At 36.0% G+C, this 19,432-nt stretch overlaps 1 protein-coding gene across 1 annotated transcript in view; it reads right to left on the bottom strand.

Annotated features, from left to right (window-relative positions):
- Positions 1-19,432, bottom strand: part of PLXDC2 (plexin domain containing 2) — a 401,022-nt gene that overhangs the window by 129,965 nt on the left and 251,625 nt on the right. Inside the window, exon 6 of the mRNA XM_060095440.1 lies at positions 5,721-5,843. Within this exon, the coding sequence (XP_059951423.1) occupies positions 5,721-5,843 (123 nt within the window). The remainder of the gene's footprint in view (positions 1-5,720; positions 5,844-19,432) is intronic.

Here is a 19,432-nt window from a genome sequence, read left to right as displayed (position 1 = left end):
AAAACAAGTACCAAAATGGCAATAGTAAACCATACCTATCAATAGTTACTTTAAATGTAGATGGACTAAATTCCCCAATCAAAAGACACAGACTGGGTTAAGAGCTTAAGAAAAAGACTTAACTATATGCTGCCCACAGACACTCACTTCAGTTTTAAGAACACACGTAGATTAAAAGTAAAGGTATGGAAAAAGATTTTCCATGCAAATGGAAACCAGAAGAAAACAGAGGTAGGTATACTTATGCCAGAAAAGTAGACTTTTAAGCCAAAACTTGTAACAAGAGACAAAAGAAAGGTCATTATTTAATAATAAAGAGGTCAATCCATCAAGAGGATATTAACAATTGTAAATGTTTATAAATATTTACGCATCCATTCATAATACCTAAATATATAAAGCAAATATTAACAGATCTAAAGGCACAAAGAGACAGCAATACAATAAAAATAGGGAACTTCATATCTCACTTTCAACAATGGATAGATCATTCAGACAGAAAATCAATAAGGAAACGTTGGACTTAAACTACATATTAGAGCAGGTGAACCTTACAGAAATACATAGAACATTTCATCAAACAGCAGCAGAATGCACATTTTACTGAAGTGCAGTAAGACATTCTCCAGGATAGATAATTTTTTTAGGCCACAAAACAAGTCTTAACAATTTTAAGAGGACTGAATACATATCAGACATCTTTTCTGACTAAAATGGTATAAATCTACAAATTAACAGCAGGAGGAAAACTGGAAAATTCACAAATACATGGAGATTAAAAAATATCCTCCTGAACAACCAGTGGGCCAAAGAAGAAATCAAAAGGGAAATCTAAAAATATCTTGAGATAAATGAAAATGGAAACAAAACATAAAACTTAAGGGATTCAGCAGAGGCAATTCTAAGAGGAAATTTATAGAGATAAATGCCTATATGAAGAAAAAAGAAAGATCTCAAAAAACAACCTAACTTTACACATCAAGGAACTAAAAAAGAAGAACAAACCAAGCCCAAAGGTAGCAGAAGGAGGAAATATTAAAGATCAGAATGGAAATAAAAGAAATGGAGACTAAAAAGATCCATTAGATAGATATCACTAGAATGATAGAAAAGATCATTGAAACTAAGAGCTTTCTTAAGATAAAAAATTTGACAAAACTTTGGCTAGACTAAGAAAAATGAGAAAGTATAAATAAAATCAGAAATGAAAGAGGAGACACTACAACTGATAACACAGAAAACAAAGGATCATAAGAAACTATTGTACTATGAACAATTATATGCCAACAAATTGGACAACCTAGAAGGTATGGATAAATTCCTAGAAACATACCATCAATCAAGATTGAATCACAAAGAAACAGAAAATCTGAACAGACCAATTACTAGTAAGGAGATAGAATCAGTAATTATAAAAATTCTGACAAAGAAAAATCCAGGACCAGATGGCTTCACTGGGGAACTTTACCAAACAGTTAAAGAAGAATTAATACCAATTCTTATCAAAGTCTTCCAAAATAGAGAAGAGAGAACACTTCCAAACTCATTTTTCAAGGCCAGCATTACCCTGGTACCAAAGCCAAATGAGGACACTACAAGAAAAGAAACTTACAGACCAATATAGCCAATGAACATAGATGCAAAAATACTCAACAAAATCTTAGCAAACCATATTCAACAGTACATTAAAAAGATCATATAACATGATCAAGCTGGATTTATTCCTGAGATGCAAGGATGGTTCAACATGCACTAATCAATCAATGTGATATGCCACATTAACAAAATGAAGGATAAAAATCATATAATGATCTCAATAGATGCAGAAAAAGCATCTGACAAAATTCAACATCCTCTCATGATAAAAACTCTTAAATCAGGTATAGATAGAATGCATCTCAACAAAATAAAGTCCATATATGACAAGCCCATAGCTAACATCATACTTAAGGTTAACAAGATACTAGCAGAAAGCTTTTCCTCTAAGATCAGGAAAAAGACAAGAACACCCACTCTCACCATTTTTATTCAACATAATACTGGAAATCCTAGCCAGAGCAATTAGGCAAGAAAAAGAAATAAAAGGCATACAAACTGGAAAGGAAGAAGTAAAACTGTCACTATTTACAGATGCCTGTATTGTATATAGAAAACCCTAAAGACTCCCAAAAAAACTGTTAGAACTAATAAATGAATTCAGTAAGGTTGCAGGATACAAAATCAATATACAGAAATGTGTTGTGTTTCTATGTGCTAATAACAGACTATCAGAAAGGGAAATTAAGAAAACAATTCCATAATTGCATAAGAAAACACCTAGAAATAAATTTAACCAAAGGGGTGAAAGTCCTGTATACTGAAAACTGTAAGAGAGTGATGAAAGAAACCGAAGAAGCACAAATAAATGGAATGATATTTCATGTTCTTAGATTGGAAGAATTAATATTGTTAAAATTTCGATGCTACCCAAAACAATCTACAGATTCAATGCAATCCCTATCAAAATTCCAATAGCATTTTTCACAGAAATGAAAAAAATCCTAAATTTTGTATGGAACCACAAAAGACTCCAAATAGCCAAGCAATCTTGAGAAAGAAGAACAAAGCTGGAGGCATTATACTTTCTGGTTTCAAAGTATATTACAAAGTTATAGTAATCAAAACAGTATGGTTTTGGGATTAAGAAAAAAAGACACATAGATCAATGGAACAGAGTACAGATGCCAGAAATAAATCCATTCTTATATGGTTAATTCATTTTCAATAATGGAGCCAAGAATATACAATGCGGAAGAACTGTTTCTCAACATACTGGATAACTGTGCTGGGAAAACTGGATAGTCACATGCAAAAGAATATACCATACACAAAAATCAACTCAATATATCAAATTTTACCTTTTATTACAAGTTGCTGAATCTAAAACTTTATGGTCTGCAGCAGGTTAGTGAGAGTGGCTTTTAGAGAGCTGCGTTAGTGTGGTGCATCTCTTGGCTTATGACTGACAATCCTACACTGTTTCTCTGATGATGGGCACAAAATCTAATGGTAAAGTTCTTCCTGGCAGAGCTGAAGTTGTAATTTAAGCTCATATAACAGACCACATGAGCTGCTGTACCATCCTATGTGCTTAATGGAACTGAGCAGTTGGAACTTAGTATCCCTAGGGTGATCAAACTGTCTAATCAGTAATGGATGCCAATTTCTTAATCTCCAAAATAAAAACAGGCAAGTAGGTTGATCTAGGGGCATTTAAGGTCACTATTAACTCCAAATTTTCTGATTCTGTGCTTGATTAGGCTTCTGATCACTGTAAGATTTATGCTTTTGTAATTTGCTATTTATGAGTTTTTGTGCATTAATATTCTGTGACTCAGACTTCTAGGCTGGCTATAATATTTTGAAGCATCGTCTGATTTTTAAAATCTAGTGCTTTAATACTTACAGAAATATTATCTTAGAAGAAATGTTCTAAACTGCTGTCTCCTCTAGAGAAGTTTTTGCTTTCCTAAAATGTTGAGTTTCCCATCCTTAAGCATTCCTTCAATGATCCTAACCAATCAAAGTTGGAAATATTTCAGTAAGTTGCTATGGTATAAAAGGACTTTGTGAAGATCCTTACAATACTGAAAAGTACTTCAATCAGTTAATAAAACACAGGCAATTACTAGCTTTTATTATTATATTGTAAGAATGCAATATTCCCATTGGTTATCACACAGAAGATATTTCAATAAAGTAAAATACAGTAATTCTTGAGTATTTGTACTTTCACAACTCTCAGAATTAAAAATCATCTTACATACCTAATTTTTTTCATGTATTCATTCATTGAATAATTAATTATTGAGGACTGACTGTGTATTGAGTTCTTGTGCCAGGTATTGAAGAGAAAATAATTTCTTATAAATAGCCACAGTCCTAGTTTTTAAAGAATTTAGAATCCAGTTGAAGTGGCATACATTAATTTTTTAAAATCATTTAAATAAAAGTAAAATTTAAATATTGAGCTACCTAGGCACATGGGTGTGTGAGAGAGCATATGGGGAAGAGACTTAATATGCTTTATGATTTTTTTTTTTTTTTTTTTTGGTACGCGGGCCTCTCACTGTTGTGGCCTCTCCTGCTGCGGAGCACAGGCTCCGGACGTGCAGGTTCAGTGGCCAGGGCTCACAGGCCCAGCTGCTCCGCGGCATGTGGGATCTTCCCAGACCGGGGCACGAACCTGTGTCCCCTGCATCGGCAGGCGGACTGTCAACCACTGCGCCACCAGGGAAGCCCCTGCTTTATGATTTTGATGCTAACAGTCTAAAATCTTGGTCATCAGAAGCTTGTGCCCATGAGTAAATGTTCCCAACATCACCTAGTAAGTGACAAAGCTTGGAAAATACTCAACTTTCTTATTTACTTAGGGTAGATTCATTCTGTCTAGTAGGCCATGGGAATAAGCTTCAGATAAGTTGCTCACTGTAGCTCTGTCTAAAGTATACTTACAATCTACTTGTACATCTTTGGGTCTTAGTACCTAAGTTTTTTTAAGTGGGAGGACAGAGTATAACAGTTCTTAAAATAATAGAAGGAAATAATTATTATGGCTAACATTTAGTATTACTTCATATTGGATCACACTTTGGTGTTATTCAAATTGTTTGAAATGAATTTCTCAAAGTGTACATCTAAGTATGTTTAGTTTTCTTCCTCTTTTGCTATTTTGACCTGTAAAGTGGCTTTATCACGCTGGCCAGATCTCTTTCAGCAAAATGATGTCATTTTCTGAAAGCCATGGTCACGAGTAAGTCTATGCTACCCCATAGTAATTTTCTTCCTTGCTCATTAAGGTAAGACAAGAGAAGAAATAACTCTGTTCAGGCCACATGCTTTCCTTATTTTAAAAGATAAAATCGTCATTTGGGCAAATAAATATTATTTTTGTATTATAAAGAGAACAGAAATTTCTATCTTTAAGTTTACAAAACAAATTCTTCTTTTCCTATAATTTCATTTTCTACTAAAGTTACAGCTTTCAATAAGATGTAAACATGAAAATTCATTTATGTCTTTAGGACCTTACATTTCTTACTTAGATTTGAATGGTACTTAGTGACATATTCTAGGTCTTTTCTGACTATTTTATATGTCCCACAAAGAAATAGTAGGGATAGATTGTTGTCAGTTACTCTATTTCATATTTCAAAGTCAGGAAAACTTTTTTCTTAAGTGATTTTAATTACCCACAATCCTAGATTTTTAAAAGGTGTGTTCATCTTATGGTACATATTATTCAAAAGTTTTGGAAATTTAATATCAATATATTACGCCACTTGCCTCTATCTGAAGATCAAAACTAACAAATTATCCTTTGTTTTTTTTAATAGGAGAGACGTATTGCAAATATCATAAAATAAATGTATTTGCTTTGTTCGAGGCATTGTTTACAGCAACTCATTTATTATAGTGCCCAATACATGTAAATAAACGTTTGTTGAATGAACAAATGAAAGAATGAATAAACAAGTGACATTTAACCACATAGTTTACTCCATATATTAACAGTATTAACAGCTGCAGTGTAACATTTGTCATCTCGGGGCATTTGTATCAAGCAGTTTAAAATTCCAGTCTACCCCAAAAAACCCAAGGTTACTAAAATATTAATATGAATCTGATGATCAATGTTTATAAGTACACATTTAGTAAAAAATAGGCTAACCAATACATACCATTATCAAAATATCTGACCGTTGAATTTCTGGATACACTGGGATCAAAATTTGCCATTAAAGGTGCTATGTACTGTGTGGCTGTTAGCATTCGATGTACAACTTCTCCAGTGTATATGAAACCTATAATTAGTAAAATAATAAATATGTTAAGAAAAAGTCCAGAAAATTTTAATTAAAATATCCCAACTCACCTTCAGTCACATTTCGAAAAATAAAATATCATGGTAGCTAAAAAAAAAGAAACATAATTAATGTCTTAATGTCTGATCAGCAATAGTTGAGTCTGGATTAAGTGACAAATTCCCATATGATTTGGTAGCACCTTGCAGACTGGTAAATCAGAAATCTATAGTATGTACAACTTTAATTGCAGGAAAGTGACTATTACCTGGAAGAGATTATTAGGCTGAAGAGTCTAGTGTAGTACTATAAGTAATTCAAACATTAAATTTGCCTTTAGTAATCCCTTGTTATCTTAACACTAGTCAAACAGGCAAGTCCAGTTTACAAATGAATGTATTTTCATGATGTTGAATTGCTTTTCTTAATCTCAGTTTAGGACATTTTCGAAATTACACATATGTATCTTTAATACTAAAATGCAGAAAATGTTTTGGACCATCTTTTAAAGGTTGAAAGGAGGCTAAGCACTCATGGAAAAACTTCACATTTCTCAGATTGCTCAAGTAGCACTGTATCAAGGAGGTAAAGACTATATGTTTTCAGATAAGATGGTAAAACATTGATAATACACAAATGCCTCTCTATTTAGACAGTTATCAATGCCAGCCTATTCTAGCTGTTGGATAATGAGAGGGAATTTACTATGGAGAACTTCGTCTTGAATTAACTTTCAGTACCTCCCATGTTACAACCCTACCCACTTTCAATTATTCACACTGGGTTTATTTAATTTGTGGATTATCCATGACAAATTGTTAATCCTATACTGGTTTCTTGTCTCCAAGGTCTTTAGCTGCCTAAAAGGAGAGTCAGCTCAGGGAATACCAACTAATTTTTCATATTAATCTAGGAAGTGTACAATTAAGAATATAAAAAATGCACACGTACACACACACATTATTACAAAATAAAATCCAAAGCAAGTTATTTGTGACAATGCATTTTTAATGTTTAGGCAATCATAAGTTAACTACATATCTGGGGTTACTATAGATCATTTTTCTATTTCCATAAGAATTAATTTAAAAAGTGGGATTTTTTTTAAAACCACAAAATTATGTAGAATTTAAACTTCTCAAAGTGTAAAACTTTTATCTCACTTCATGGTCTGAATAAAGCTTTCATTGGTATATCATGGCCTTTATTGTTTCAAATCTCAACTGTAATTTCTAGGTAAGTTATTGAAGAATTAAATCTGTAGTCATTTACTTTGAAATCAATTTCTGTCTTTCCAGCAATGTCGTCTTTCCTTAGAGTTCCTTTTTTTTTTTTTTTTTTTTTTTTTTTGCTGTACGCGGGCCTCTCACTGTTGTGGCCTCTCCCACTGCGGAGCACAGCCTCCGGACGCACAGGCTCAGTGGCCATGGCTCACGGGTCCAGCCGCTCCGCGGCATGTGGGATCTTCCCGGACCGGGGCACGAACCCGTGTCCCCTGCATCGGCAGGTGGACTCTCAACCACTGCGCCACCAGGGAAGCCCCCTTTGACTTTCTTTTTTATTTTTCATGGAAGGCATAATTGAATCATAGCTATTCACCTTTAAAAAAGATACTTAAACTGGTAAAATCTTTAGTATGTTTTAATCATCCATTACTCTTTGTTTCTCATTTGCCAAAAAATATCTTTCAAAATAAATTCCCTATGTCTTGAGCAGAACTTTGTACATTTGCAATTTCACGTAGCTCAAGTGTAGTAAAAGATATTATCATAGGGTGGAATAGTCATTGCTTTTATTTGATTTCCCTGTAATTTTCAGAGCCACACTCTCAACGTTCAAAGTCCAACATCACATCCTTAAAATTATAAAGATGAAGAGTGACTATTTTTCAGGGTCTATGATTTACTTTTTTTCTCCTATCCTCACCAGCATGCTTTTATATTCACCATTAATTTCACCATTAAAATGGATACAAAAATTCTATAAATATGATCTTTTAAGGAAAAAATTGAATTATACTCTGAAAGTGTTCTTTCAGGGACAGTAGCTCTGGATAGTTATTCCCTTACTTTAAATTCTCCATGTATTAATAAGAGAAACTGATTTATTTAAAGAATAAAGAGGGCAGTAGTTCAAGGCAGTAAGATAATTTTAAATCAATACAAAATTCATTCACCAAAACAACTCTGTAAGAAATTGCGGCAGCAATTCCTAGAAAAACAGAATTGAAAAATGCAGAGCCATTAATGATTTCAGATACTTAATTATTACTATTAGTTTTTAAAATAAATAAGATTTATACTTATTTTTATAGATTTGGCAAAACATTATTTTCCATTCTATTGTATATAACTCAGTCTTTCAGATCATGAGAATCATTATCTGCTGCTTCCTCTCATCAGGAAAAAGTTTTCTAGAACTACAATTTCCCAAATTTTAAAGGTGAAGTCTCAAATTATTCCCAAAGAACTAAGTAAAATGATGGAAGAATTTGTTAATGTGTGAAAGTTATCATTACAACCCTTGATTCTTCTATTATTATAACATTAATATAAATTATAAGTACTAGTCCTATGAGTATTATAGCTGCTACAACTACTACTAACAAGAAAGTCTGCCACTACTATTAATCTGCTACCACTATTACTAATACCACCACCAAGACTAATGTGAAAAACAACCCAAGGATACAAAAACTCCACTACTCCACAAAATGAGTTTAATTTTGCTAATTCAGAGGATACTTCTTGTTTTCTTAGCCACATGAAACACAATTCCTTCATTATCTTAGGTTAGCTCTTAGTGACTATGAAGTAAAATGCTTGATTGTAGTGATGGGCTCTACTGAGTTCTCCTTACATTCCTAGGTTTTAAAAATGTCATTTCAGCAGTGATTAATAACTGAGTGGAGAGAAACCTTACAGGCCTGCTGAGAGCAGGGAGGGAAGTGTAATCAGGTGTTGAATAAGAACCAGCTATGCAAAGTAGAGTCCTTTAATGGAATAAATCTTTTCCAAATCTTCAAAGGAATTCATAGCTACCAATACCCCGTTTAGACATTTGTCTCTTTTCTTTAGTTGTCTTGGGCATGTCCAGTTGTACAGAAAAAATATTTCATTTTTCAATTTAGGCAACTTATATTTACTGTTTTTTTCAAACTTGGTTGTAGCCATTTGAAGAGCTAATCATAAAATGTCTCTTTTACTCACTATGTGCTTCTAATTTAAATAGCACTCATCTACCTAGTCATAAGATTTGTAGAAAAGTGGTTATTACCCAGGTAATTTGGAACCCAGAAAGATACCTCCACTTAAAAGATCCAAATAAGAGAAGCAAATGCATTTTGTTTTTTGAATTTCAAGTGATAGCTACACACTGCATTTCTCTTGCCTTCATGAGTAAACCTAAAGTCAAGTTCTGAGCTCAGCTGTAATTGACAGCTTTGCTCTTGCAACTGAAGGGATCTCCTTGGGCTGTTTCTGTAGATGGTCTCTAGTCACTTCAATAATCTAGTTTTAAATCTGTAAACCTCATCAAGTCATTTGAGGATTCTATCATTGTAAGTCCTGGCATGAATAACCCTTACCCAATCATTATATATTTATTAACCACAATTATATATTTACTAACTACAAATATTATTGTGATAATTGTGAAATTAACCAACATCTATATACCACTTTACCAATTACATTATTTTCATATATTCTCTTCACTGTATCCTTATAATAACTTTGAAAGGAATTATATTATTATTATTTCTATTTATTAAGTGAAGCATGTAATGAGGTTGGGTAATTTGCTTAAAGCCACATGGCTAGAATTGGTCTTCTGATTCCAAATTTTATGACCTCGTCACAACATACTTTAGAATTCATTATGTGTCCAGAACTATATACTCTCCCTCACTGGATTTCATACTTAAACAAGGAGTTTGAGGAAGAAAAGACCTGCCCTCTCTGTGAAAGCTCCAATACCTCTACCTTGGAGCAGAGTGGCAGTCACCTTAAATCCTGCTACTTTTATTGTACTGCTTCAGCCTCTATTCTTTTAACTGCAAATTGTACAAATAGAGTTAAAATAGATTCCTCCATCAAAATCCACCAAGTGACTCTCAAATTGGTAGGTGAATGACTTATGATTAGAGAATATATTTGACGGTGAAATCAAATTATTTCCTAGCTGTGTGACATAAGTTCCTGACCTCTCTGTGGCTCAGTTCCCTAATCTGTTAAATGGAGGAGTAATATCTATATCATTGGGTTGTTATGATGGCTGAATGAGTTAATACATTAAAAACACTAAAAGATAATGTTTAAAACAAAAAATTTGCAGAAAAAAATCAATTAAATTCTATTTTTCACCGCTTGAAGCCTTTTCTGCCTAATGCCTAATAGTTGATTAGACCTGCACTAGGATGTTTATATAACATCAAAATTGTGCTTCAGACTCAAATGATATGATACGTGTTTCGTTGCATTATTCCAATTTGGGTTAAGGTGTACCATTGAACCTAACTACAAGACAACAGGTAATAAAACAGCCTTAATGTCCAAAGTTCTACACCTATGTAGATATATATTTCCTTACACTCTGATGGAATAGCACCTTGTAAAAATATCAACCTCCTATTGGTTGCAAATGGTTGTTTCATTTAATTGAAAGTGTCACAGTTATGAAGGAAGCATGAAAAGGCTATAATTTCCTGTGAAACATTCTGTGAAACTTTAATGTGTGAAGAGCTACATAAAATATTCTACTTCGTTATCTTTCAGTTGATATTTTTGACCCCAGAGGAAACGTTGGATCTGATGGGTATGCCTGTAGGGCACTGAACACTTATATTTAAATGCTGCCTTTAGAGTACAAATGACAGTGGTGTATGCAACCGTTGCCACTTTTATGACATGTGTACCATGACCCCTACACATTAATCAAATAGATCTGAAATTTATGGTCTTTTACCCATGAAGATTTGGAGAACAGATTCCTCATACTGATCCTTCCATAACCTTATATATGACCTGTCTCATCTCTATGCATGAAGAACTGAGTTGTTTAACTGGGTGTTGTTTGTGGTTATTGTTTTATCAGTTGCTCTGTGTTTGTGGTGGACAACTTGCTTGAAACAAACAAATGAAGTTTGAGCATAATTCAACTTACATTTTGCACAAATGCCATTTTATGAATCACAGTACATTATCACGTGCTATAAACTAGCCCCTTTCAGACAAATACTTGTTTGTAATTCAGTTAGCCTTTTAAACAAAACCACATGTGGCAGCAACTGCTAATTTGAAAATTAAAAGTTGTGGTAAGTTATCTGGTAACTAACTGCCTGCCAGCTGCAACTGCACAATGAATGACAGGTTTCATGTGACAGGCTTCCTCTGGACAAATTTGTTGCTAGTAGACCACATAGTTCACTGTGAGGATATTGGTGTGTACATGCAACTTAGACAGTTAAAGAAAAAAACAGAAGCATTTCTGAAGTTCATATGAACTTACTAACCACGGGCTCCTAGGAAGCAACCTATACTCTTGTCAATCACCAAATACCTCTCCTTTACAATTCCAACCAGGTGTCAAGGTGTCAATCATATTTTTTTTTTTTTTTTTTTTTTGCATTACGCGGGCGTCTCACTGTTGTGGCCTCTCCCGTTGCGGAGCACAGGCTCTGGACGCGCAGGCCCAGCGGCCATGGCTCACAGGCCCAGCCACTCCGCGGCATGTGGGATCCTCCCGGACAGGGGCACGAACCCGCGTCCCCTGCATCGGCAGGCGGACTCTCAACCACTGCGCCACCAGGGAAGCCCCCAATCATATTTTATACATTGAAAACTTATATATGTCAAAATATATCACATCTCATAGACTACTTTATCCTATTGGCTTAAGGCCACATTGGGGACTACAAATCACAACAGTCACCCTCTGGGGGAAAAAAGCAACCAGTGACAACTTGGTTATTGGCTGCAAATTATGTTCATGAAATTACCAATATAAAATTTATGTTGATGATATAAAGTGCCTCTCTCCAACTCCAGAAGGAAAGAACAGGAGCCAGAATTATGTAGGTGAGGAAAGGAAGAGAGGCAAAAGTCCATAACTTCCTTCATTTTCACTTTGAACTATTAACAAAATTGTTGCCTGTAGGTCTTGTCTTCTCCATCTTATTTCTTATAAGATGCAACTTATTTCTTACTTCTTCTCCATCTTATTCAAATAAATAATGTAACATGTTCTTAACTCATGTTAATTCTTAGTTGTTATGGTCAACAGCTCCCCTCTTCCCTCTGTTCTAAAGGCTTCTGATTATCTGGGATTTCCAGAGAGGGGTCCTTTCACGCTGCAGACACTGAATGGCAACCCCAGGAGTTGGGTAGTGCATGAATTACATGCTTTTCATGGAGGCATTGCATTGCTCCTTTTTACCTGAAAATCAAGTCCATCCCCTCTGTCCAGATGGATCCAGGTACTGTATTTTGAAAGCCTTTCTCCTGAAAGGAGGAGAAGAGGAGGGTTGCTTTGAATTACTTATGGCCCTAGACTGAGGATTCAGGGATCCTGTTGTCAAATGCTGGACTTACATATAGCAGCCAAATTATAGTTGGGAGTTAGTGCCTATATCTGAGGTCTGCTTGGTTTGGGTTTGCTGTCCTGTGTTTGCAAAGCCTTTATCTCAAATCCCACCTAGTACCTTGAACCTTGCTCCTTGTGTGCAGTTTTTCTAGAAGACAACTAATTTTATTCCCTGACCTATAAATATCAGCTCCCCTGGAATTTCTGCCCATTTACCAGAACCTAAATAAACCCTTCGGGAAACCACCTAGAACATCTCCAGGTTATCAGCTGGGCTTCCATCCAGGCTCTGTCCTGCTCTAAAGAGAAGAGCTCATGCCTTGCTCGGCTTTCATTCCATCTCCAGGGCTCCCCACTACCATGAGGAACAATGAAAACTGTCCCTTCCTTTTCCAAGGACTTAAAAACTCTCATTGAAATCCATTTTTAAATGTCTGGAAACGGCCCTGGAAGGAAGATGACTAAATGTAATGAGAGGCCACCTTCAGGTAGCCTCTACATCATCAGACCTTACTGTATTTATTGAATACTCTGTAGTACTGCATGTCCTACTTTATAAATCAGGTAAATTTAAAGTAAAAACATAGCAGGAGAAAACCTCATTTAGATTCTTGCCTAGAATTTCAGTCTACCAGCCTCCAGTTTCCAAAACCAGTTTTATTCTATATTTTTTAAAAAGATAACTACACTTGTCCACCTTTATTCCTCCAGAAATGTTTTCATTTTCCATTATTGTTTACACATCCTAGGAGAGAGAGAAATCTCATCCCCAAGTTTTAGGAGAATCCGACAGAGTCATGAGGTGTCTTGAATGGACTGACAGTCCCCTCATTGTCCTTCCCTTTTCAGTGCAAGAGAAATACCATTTATCTAGACCAGAAGGGAGCTACCGGAAAGGAGGGCTTTGCTTCTCAAAGACGGCCGTCTGCCCTGCACCACCAGTCCCAAACCGAACGCCTGTTCCTTCCTTTTTTCTCCAGCTTAACTGAAATATCCCAAGTGTCTCAATGGGCTTGGGTTTTAACACCTTAGCCATGAGCTTATACGTCCAATCTAGTGTCTTATATACTGTTTCAGATGGATATATAGATCATATGTAAACAGGTTGTGTGTAAGTATAGTGTGTGTGTATATATATATATATATTATATGTAATAAACATATTGTGTATGTACGTATATATATATATATATATATATATATATATATATATATATATATATATATGCATTTCTCTCCATGAAAAGGCAAAGTGAAATGGAAAGGCTCAGATTTGACTTTTTCATGTTTTACAAGCTGCACCATCCAATCTCATGTCATCACTTACTCTCACTGAGTTGCAATTTCTTCTGTAAAATTAGGCTAAAATTAACTGCCTTTTAAACAACATTGCTGTGTGCATTAATTGGTGAAAAAGGACTCTACAAATGTAGGTGCAATTCCACCATTCAGCACATATATATCGAGCATCTGCATTGCTCTGACATCCTTTTAAAATCAGAGCTCTGTGGAGGCTCCCTCTGCAGTTGTACTGATTTCTCTCCTCTTGTGCTCTTGATTGCTGCAGTCCTGTGCTCAGGATCAAACTTCTGTGATATTTTCAATCTCCTTGAGACATGTGCCCTTTTTACACTCTCAGAGTTGTGATCCTAACTCTATTTTCTCATATGGTTTAGTAGTTTGGTCCTGTAAGGAGATGAGTGCTCAGTGAGAGGGACAAAATTGCCATAACAAAAGAGCATTGGCCCAACTGTATATTCACATTACACACTTTGTGCTTTGTACTTTCAATGTGCCCTATAATTTGAACACCCAAAACACTAGATGCTGAAAGAAAAACCCTATTCAAGAAAAGAAAGGAATTTATAACATATTTGGCTTTGTTTTTATATACATATGTGTGTGTATACACACTCATATATACACACATATGTATTTGCACGCATATATTATATATACATACATATATATAGAGAGAGAGCATCTTAGAGTACATAGATTTTGTAAATCAATACAAAACAGATAATAGAGTATCTTAAAATCTGAAGCACAATAAAATCCAACCAGCTTACTTCTTTTGAAAGCATTTTAAGCTTGATTTTACCCATTTTGCTGATCCCGTTGCACAAGCCCATCCATATCTTAGTTAACACCCACTAGATCGAGCTTTTAAAAAATGCATTTATTTTCACAGATATAATGTACTCTTACATAAAATTTCTCAACTCTATTTTAGGAAACACTGTAATTACTGAGAGCAGTGAGAGATTAAAAGAAGCCCTAAGACCTTTTCACATCTATAATAATTCTAATATTTCTCTCCCAACTCTTTCCCTCACACAAAATGAAAAAATAAACAACCAAAAAAAATCAGGTTCGTTTATTCAGGGTCATCTCTTCCTAGTGTTGACTAGGGGAGAGTTTATTAGGATATATATTCTTCCACCAGAGAGAGTTACTATACAGAACTACTCGCATTCATTCGGAATATGGTCATTGAGGCAAAAAAAGAGTAGAATTTGGTTAGAATTACCATTTATTTCACAAACTAGATCCTAATTCAAATGTTAGAGATTCTACTTCCTATAATCTTACTGTGAAAACATTTGACTGAATATATTTATTTGGATCAAAATGCCGATAAAGCATTTTCTTTGACCTTGGGAGTCACTGCAAAGACTGCTTAGATTCTAAAATTCTTAAGTATGTATTCAAGCATTCATACACATTCAACTATAGATATTTTGTGATGTTCAACCAATTTCTATTTGTTTTTTTTGTTTTTTTGTTTTTTTTTTTTGCGGTACGCGGGCCTCTCCCGTTGCGGAGCACAGGCTCCGGATGCGCAGGCCCAGCGGCCATGGCCCACGGGCGCAGCCGCTCCGCAGCATGTGGGACCCTCCCAGACTGGGGCACGAACCCATGTCCCCTGCACCGGCAGGCGGACTCTCAACCACTGCGCCACCAGGGAAGCCCCTCTATTTGTTTTTATATGTGACTGTATTTTACCTCTCTTTACTTCATACATGCCTCAGACAAATAGAATCTAAGCCATCAATCCCTAGATATCTGAAAAGTTACTTTTCTTGCTACTTTGATAAAGACCTTATTTTTCTACTTCCTTCTCAATATTTTACTTCAATTATACTTAACATCTGATTATCCAACCAAAGGAAAGCAGTAGGAAACTTTACTGGCAAAAGTGGCTATTTACTTCTCATTTTACTCGACCTTTGACCAGAGTAATACTTACTGGAAACAGACAGAAATGGGTATGTAGCAAACAAAAGGCAAGCAATAGAACCACAACTCTGGGACCACCCAGAGCGAATGAATAATGCTACACCAGGTCTTAGGTTAACTGGTATGAGCAGTAGAAAAGGACCTTCCATGTTTAGTGGCAACATTTTATTGCCTCCCAAGGAAAATGAAAGAGATTCTTGTATTTTTTTTCAACACCTTTACATTCACATCTGCCAAAAAGGCTGGGGGAGCAAAGCTATCATCTTCTTAGGTTGAAAGAGGCACTTCTCAAAGGGGACCATGGGAAGGCATGGAAGCTGTTCTGTAATTGATAACCTGGTTCTCTAACATGTAGCTTTTGTGGAAGAGCAGCAAAAGCTCGTATCTCAAATGTGCTTTTGTGTAACTGATTCAGACTGATCAGAACTGAAGGGATGAATTTTCTTTTATTTCACTTTTATGTCTGCTAAGGCAGAGAATGAAAAGGCTCGCCATGCTGGGAAGAATTCTTTCCCTGGACATCTATCCACAGGTCCTGGTCAGTGTGTGAATGGAGCAGTCAAGGTGGCTGCAGGTGCATTTGGTCTCGATGACATAACCCAGCCATAATAGGGCACCTCGCATATGTGCCCAAAGTTCAACAAAACCAGGGCAAGCCTATATTCAATCAGACACCAGTTTTAAAGTAATACCTCTTTAAATATATTAAAATTAAAATGAATGATGTTTTAACCTTTCTACAAATTTGGGATATGGGAGGCCTGGGGAGAAATAGGCAAAATTTATTAGAGTTCATTGTTCAGGCTTTAATATTGTCATTATCAGAAACCCTACTCAGGTACATAATGACCGTGAGCTCTCTCCTTCCTATTTAAATCTTCTCTCAGGAAGAATCTGAATTATTATGATGAATTATATTGTTATTATTGATGGATTATTATCTACTACAGTGTGAATGGCATATAATCTTTATCCCCTCTCAGGAGTATTTACATGTTATTTAAGGAAGATGACCCTCCTTAAGCTAAAAAAATGGTTCTCTCCTGTTGCTACCAACAAAGGGCTGAAATCACTCCAGTGAGCATCTACTCACTGCTGACCTTGGGTAGTGGGTCAGCACAGGTCCCCAACTAGACTTGTATCATCCTGCAAAAGGTGGAGGCTGAAATTGCATGAACGTGGGTCACCACTCTCCCTCAGGTGGCCACTGCCCTCCTCTGTAGGCTCTGCAATGCTGGAGGTTTTTCAAGACTTGATACTACAACACAGTCTTACTGCAGGTGTCTGAGTGACATGGAGGCCCCTCTGGTTTATGGCTGCTACCCAATGACTTTACAAAGAGTATACACAACCCCAATTTCATTAGATATAGCCATTTCAGAGAACCTTATATTTGAGGAGAAAGTGGTTAAAAAAAATTGCATTGTGGATTTGTTTTACCTCCTTGTTAGCTAAGCCTTCAAGGATATTGGGTCAATGCACTCATCTCTGTATACGTGCTGCTTGGCTTGGCAGACTCTCTTGCATATAAGTAATAAATTGGTTTTCAAGAATGAGAATTGTTCAATCTCCAAACGCCACCACCTGACAAATAAAGCCCTCCATGCTTTGGTCACTGCCTGGCTCTTCGACTTTGTCTCCCACCTCTCCTCCACATGCACCCTGGACTTCAGCTACTCACAGTTTTCTGTGGGTGCCATGAGTTTTATGTGCTTTCACAGGCTACTTTTTCTGCCTGAAATACACTTTCCTCCTTCTGTGCCCTGAAAAATCTTATTCACTTTTTAAGCTTCAATTTAAACGTCTCCTGTTGTGTGAAGCCTTCTTTTATCCTCTCCAACTCCAGAAGATCTGATCACACCCTTCGTGTTCCAGCCCTATGCTCATCCTACTTCTATTATAGGTCTTATCACACTGAGTTACAGTTGTTTACTTTCATATCCATCCCCTGGCCTCTCTCCTCCTTATCACCTGTTACAGACTCTAGAGGATGGGGGCCATGACTTGTTCATGTTTGTGTCTCAACACAACATGCGGTCATTCATGTCTGCATCCAGTCTGCAAGCAATCGTTGAGTGCTTGGTATGTTTGAGGGATTACACTAGGCACTGAGGTTACAGCAGGGAGAGGACATTCTCTGGACTGTGCAGAGAATGGTGTGTGTATGATGAGGTTGGAGAACAACAGCCAGGGGTCAGTCTCTGGGAGGCCATGCCAGCCATGGCAAAGGTTCGGGGACTTTTTATCAAAGACTACAGGAACACATTGAAAGGTTGAAGCAGAGACTTAACATGACCAGATCTGCTTTGCTGGAAAATCATTCTGATGAACTCCACATTCAGGAGAGTGTTTATTTCCAGAGAAAGAGTGAAGAACACGTGGAGAAGGGTACATAGCAAAAGTCAACTGTGTCTATTTCACCCCCTTCAATCTGTATTGAGTACACACATGTTTTCTGTATTATTCATATTTTTTTGTACAGCTGAAATATTTCAAAAAATTTTTAAAGTTTATTCAGGCAGAGTATAGACAATGAGTAAGGGGGAACCATACTTGAAATAGGGTGAACAGTTCACTATTTCAATAATCCATGGACAGAAGGAATGGGCTTAAACTAAGAGGGAGGTGGAGAGAAGCAGACACATCAGACTTCTTTCAAAAGTAGAATCAATGTCCAGATGGTTTATTGGATATAAGGTGAGAGAGCTGAGGAAGGAATCAACTGGAAGATGATGGTGCCATTTACTAAGATGAGGAAACTGGTGGAGAAAAAGCTAAATCTAGGCTGAAAGGGTGGTTTCAGAATAAAGTGTACAAACGACTTAATCCAATTTCTGTCACTCATATGCAACTTTAGGTATCACAACCAAAGGGGTTATACGGTGGTTTTCCATCTCTGAAGTTTCCCTGTTGAGTCAGTTGTCTTGGAATTAAACCCTTGTGCACCGAAGCAGAAAGTTTGGGGATCTGGTATAATCAGATTCCTTGGACGGATAAGCACCATTTCAAGGCCTACAAACGGGAGGGATTACCTGCTAATTTAACCATGAAACCGGATTTGTGTGTCTGCCTCAGATAAGGTGAGGATGCATGACACGCATAGATAAACTACTCTTCAGGGAACTGAAAAAATCACTTCAAGGGTCACTTACTGCTCTTTGACTTGTCATCTTCTGTGGTCTAAAGAAAACCTTAAGTAGAGCCTAGTATATCTGACAAATGCATTTACTTTCTTGCTGACAACGTATTTGTCTGCAACATTAGTATTTCACAAGTATTATATAAAGAGATATAGCAAATATGTTTCATGATAAAGATTTTCTTTCCAACTTTCATGCAGACCTCTCTTTGGAATAAACTAAGGCAGCATAAAATATTGACATAATGTTAAATAAATGCAAAGCAATAAAATCAGTGTACTTAAAAATCTATAAAACATAACTGTATAAATGTTATAAATATACTCAAACAGAAGTCTTGTTCTGAGGGTTCCCAACCTAATACAGATAGACAGGCTAAAAAAAGTAAAATGGTCAGTAAAGATTCCCACTGGATATTTCACCACTGAATCAGAGGGTAATGGAGAAAAAAACATGGAGCTGAAATGCAGGGGAGGATTTCTTTTCTAGGAAAAAAGTAATAAAGACTATTCAACGAGGAGAAGGAGCTACTCAAAATCTAAAGTCAGGTTAGGGTCAGACTGAATACCAAAAGGGAATTCGAACTTTCTAAAAATTTTCACAAGTGAACAACTTAAGTTTACA

The sequence above is a fragment of the Mesoplodon densirostris genome, chromosome 4, assembly GCF_025265405.1.
Source record: "Mesoplodon densirostris isolate mMesDen1 chromosome 4, mMesDen1 primary haplotype, whole genome shotgun sequence".
In the NCBI taxonomy this organism is placed as follows: Eukaryota; Metazoa; Chordata; class Mammalia; order Artiodactyla; family Ziphiidae; genus Mesoplodon; species Mesoplodon densirostris.
Note: the sequence above shows the minus strand (reverse complement) of the source record. Positions and strands in the feature narration are given on the sequence as shown.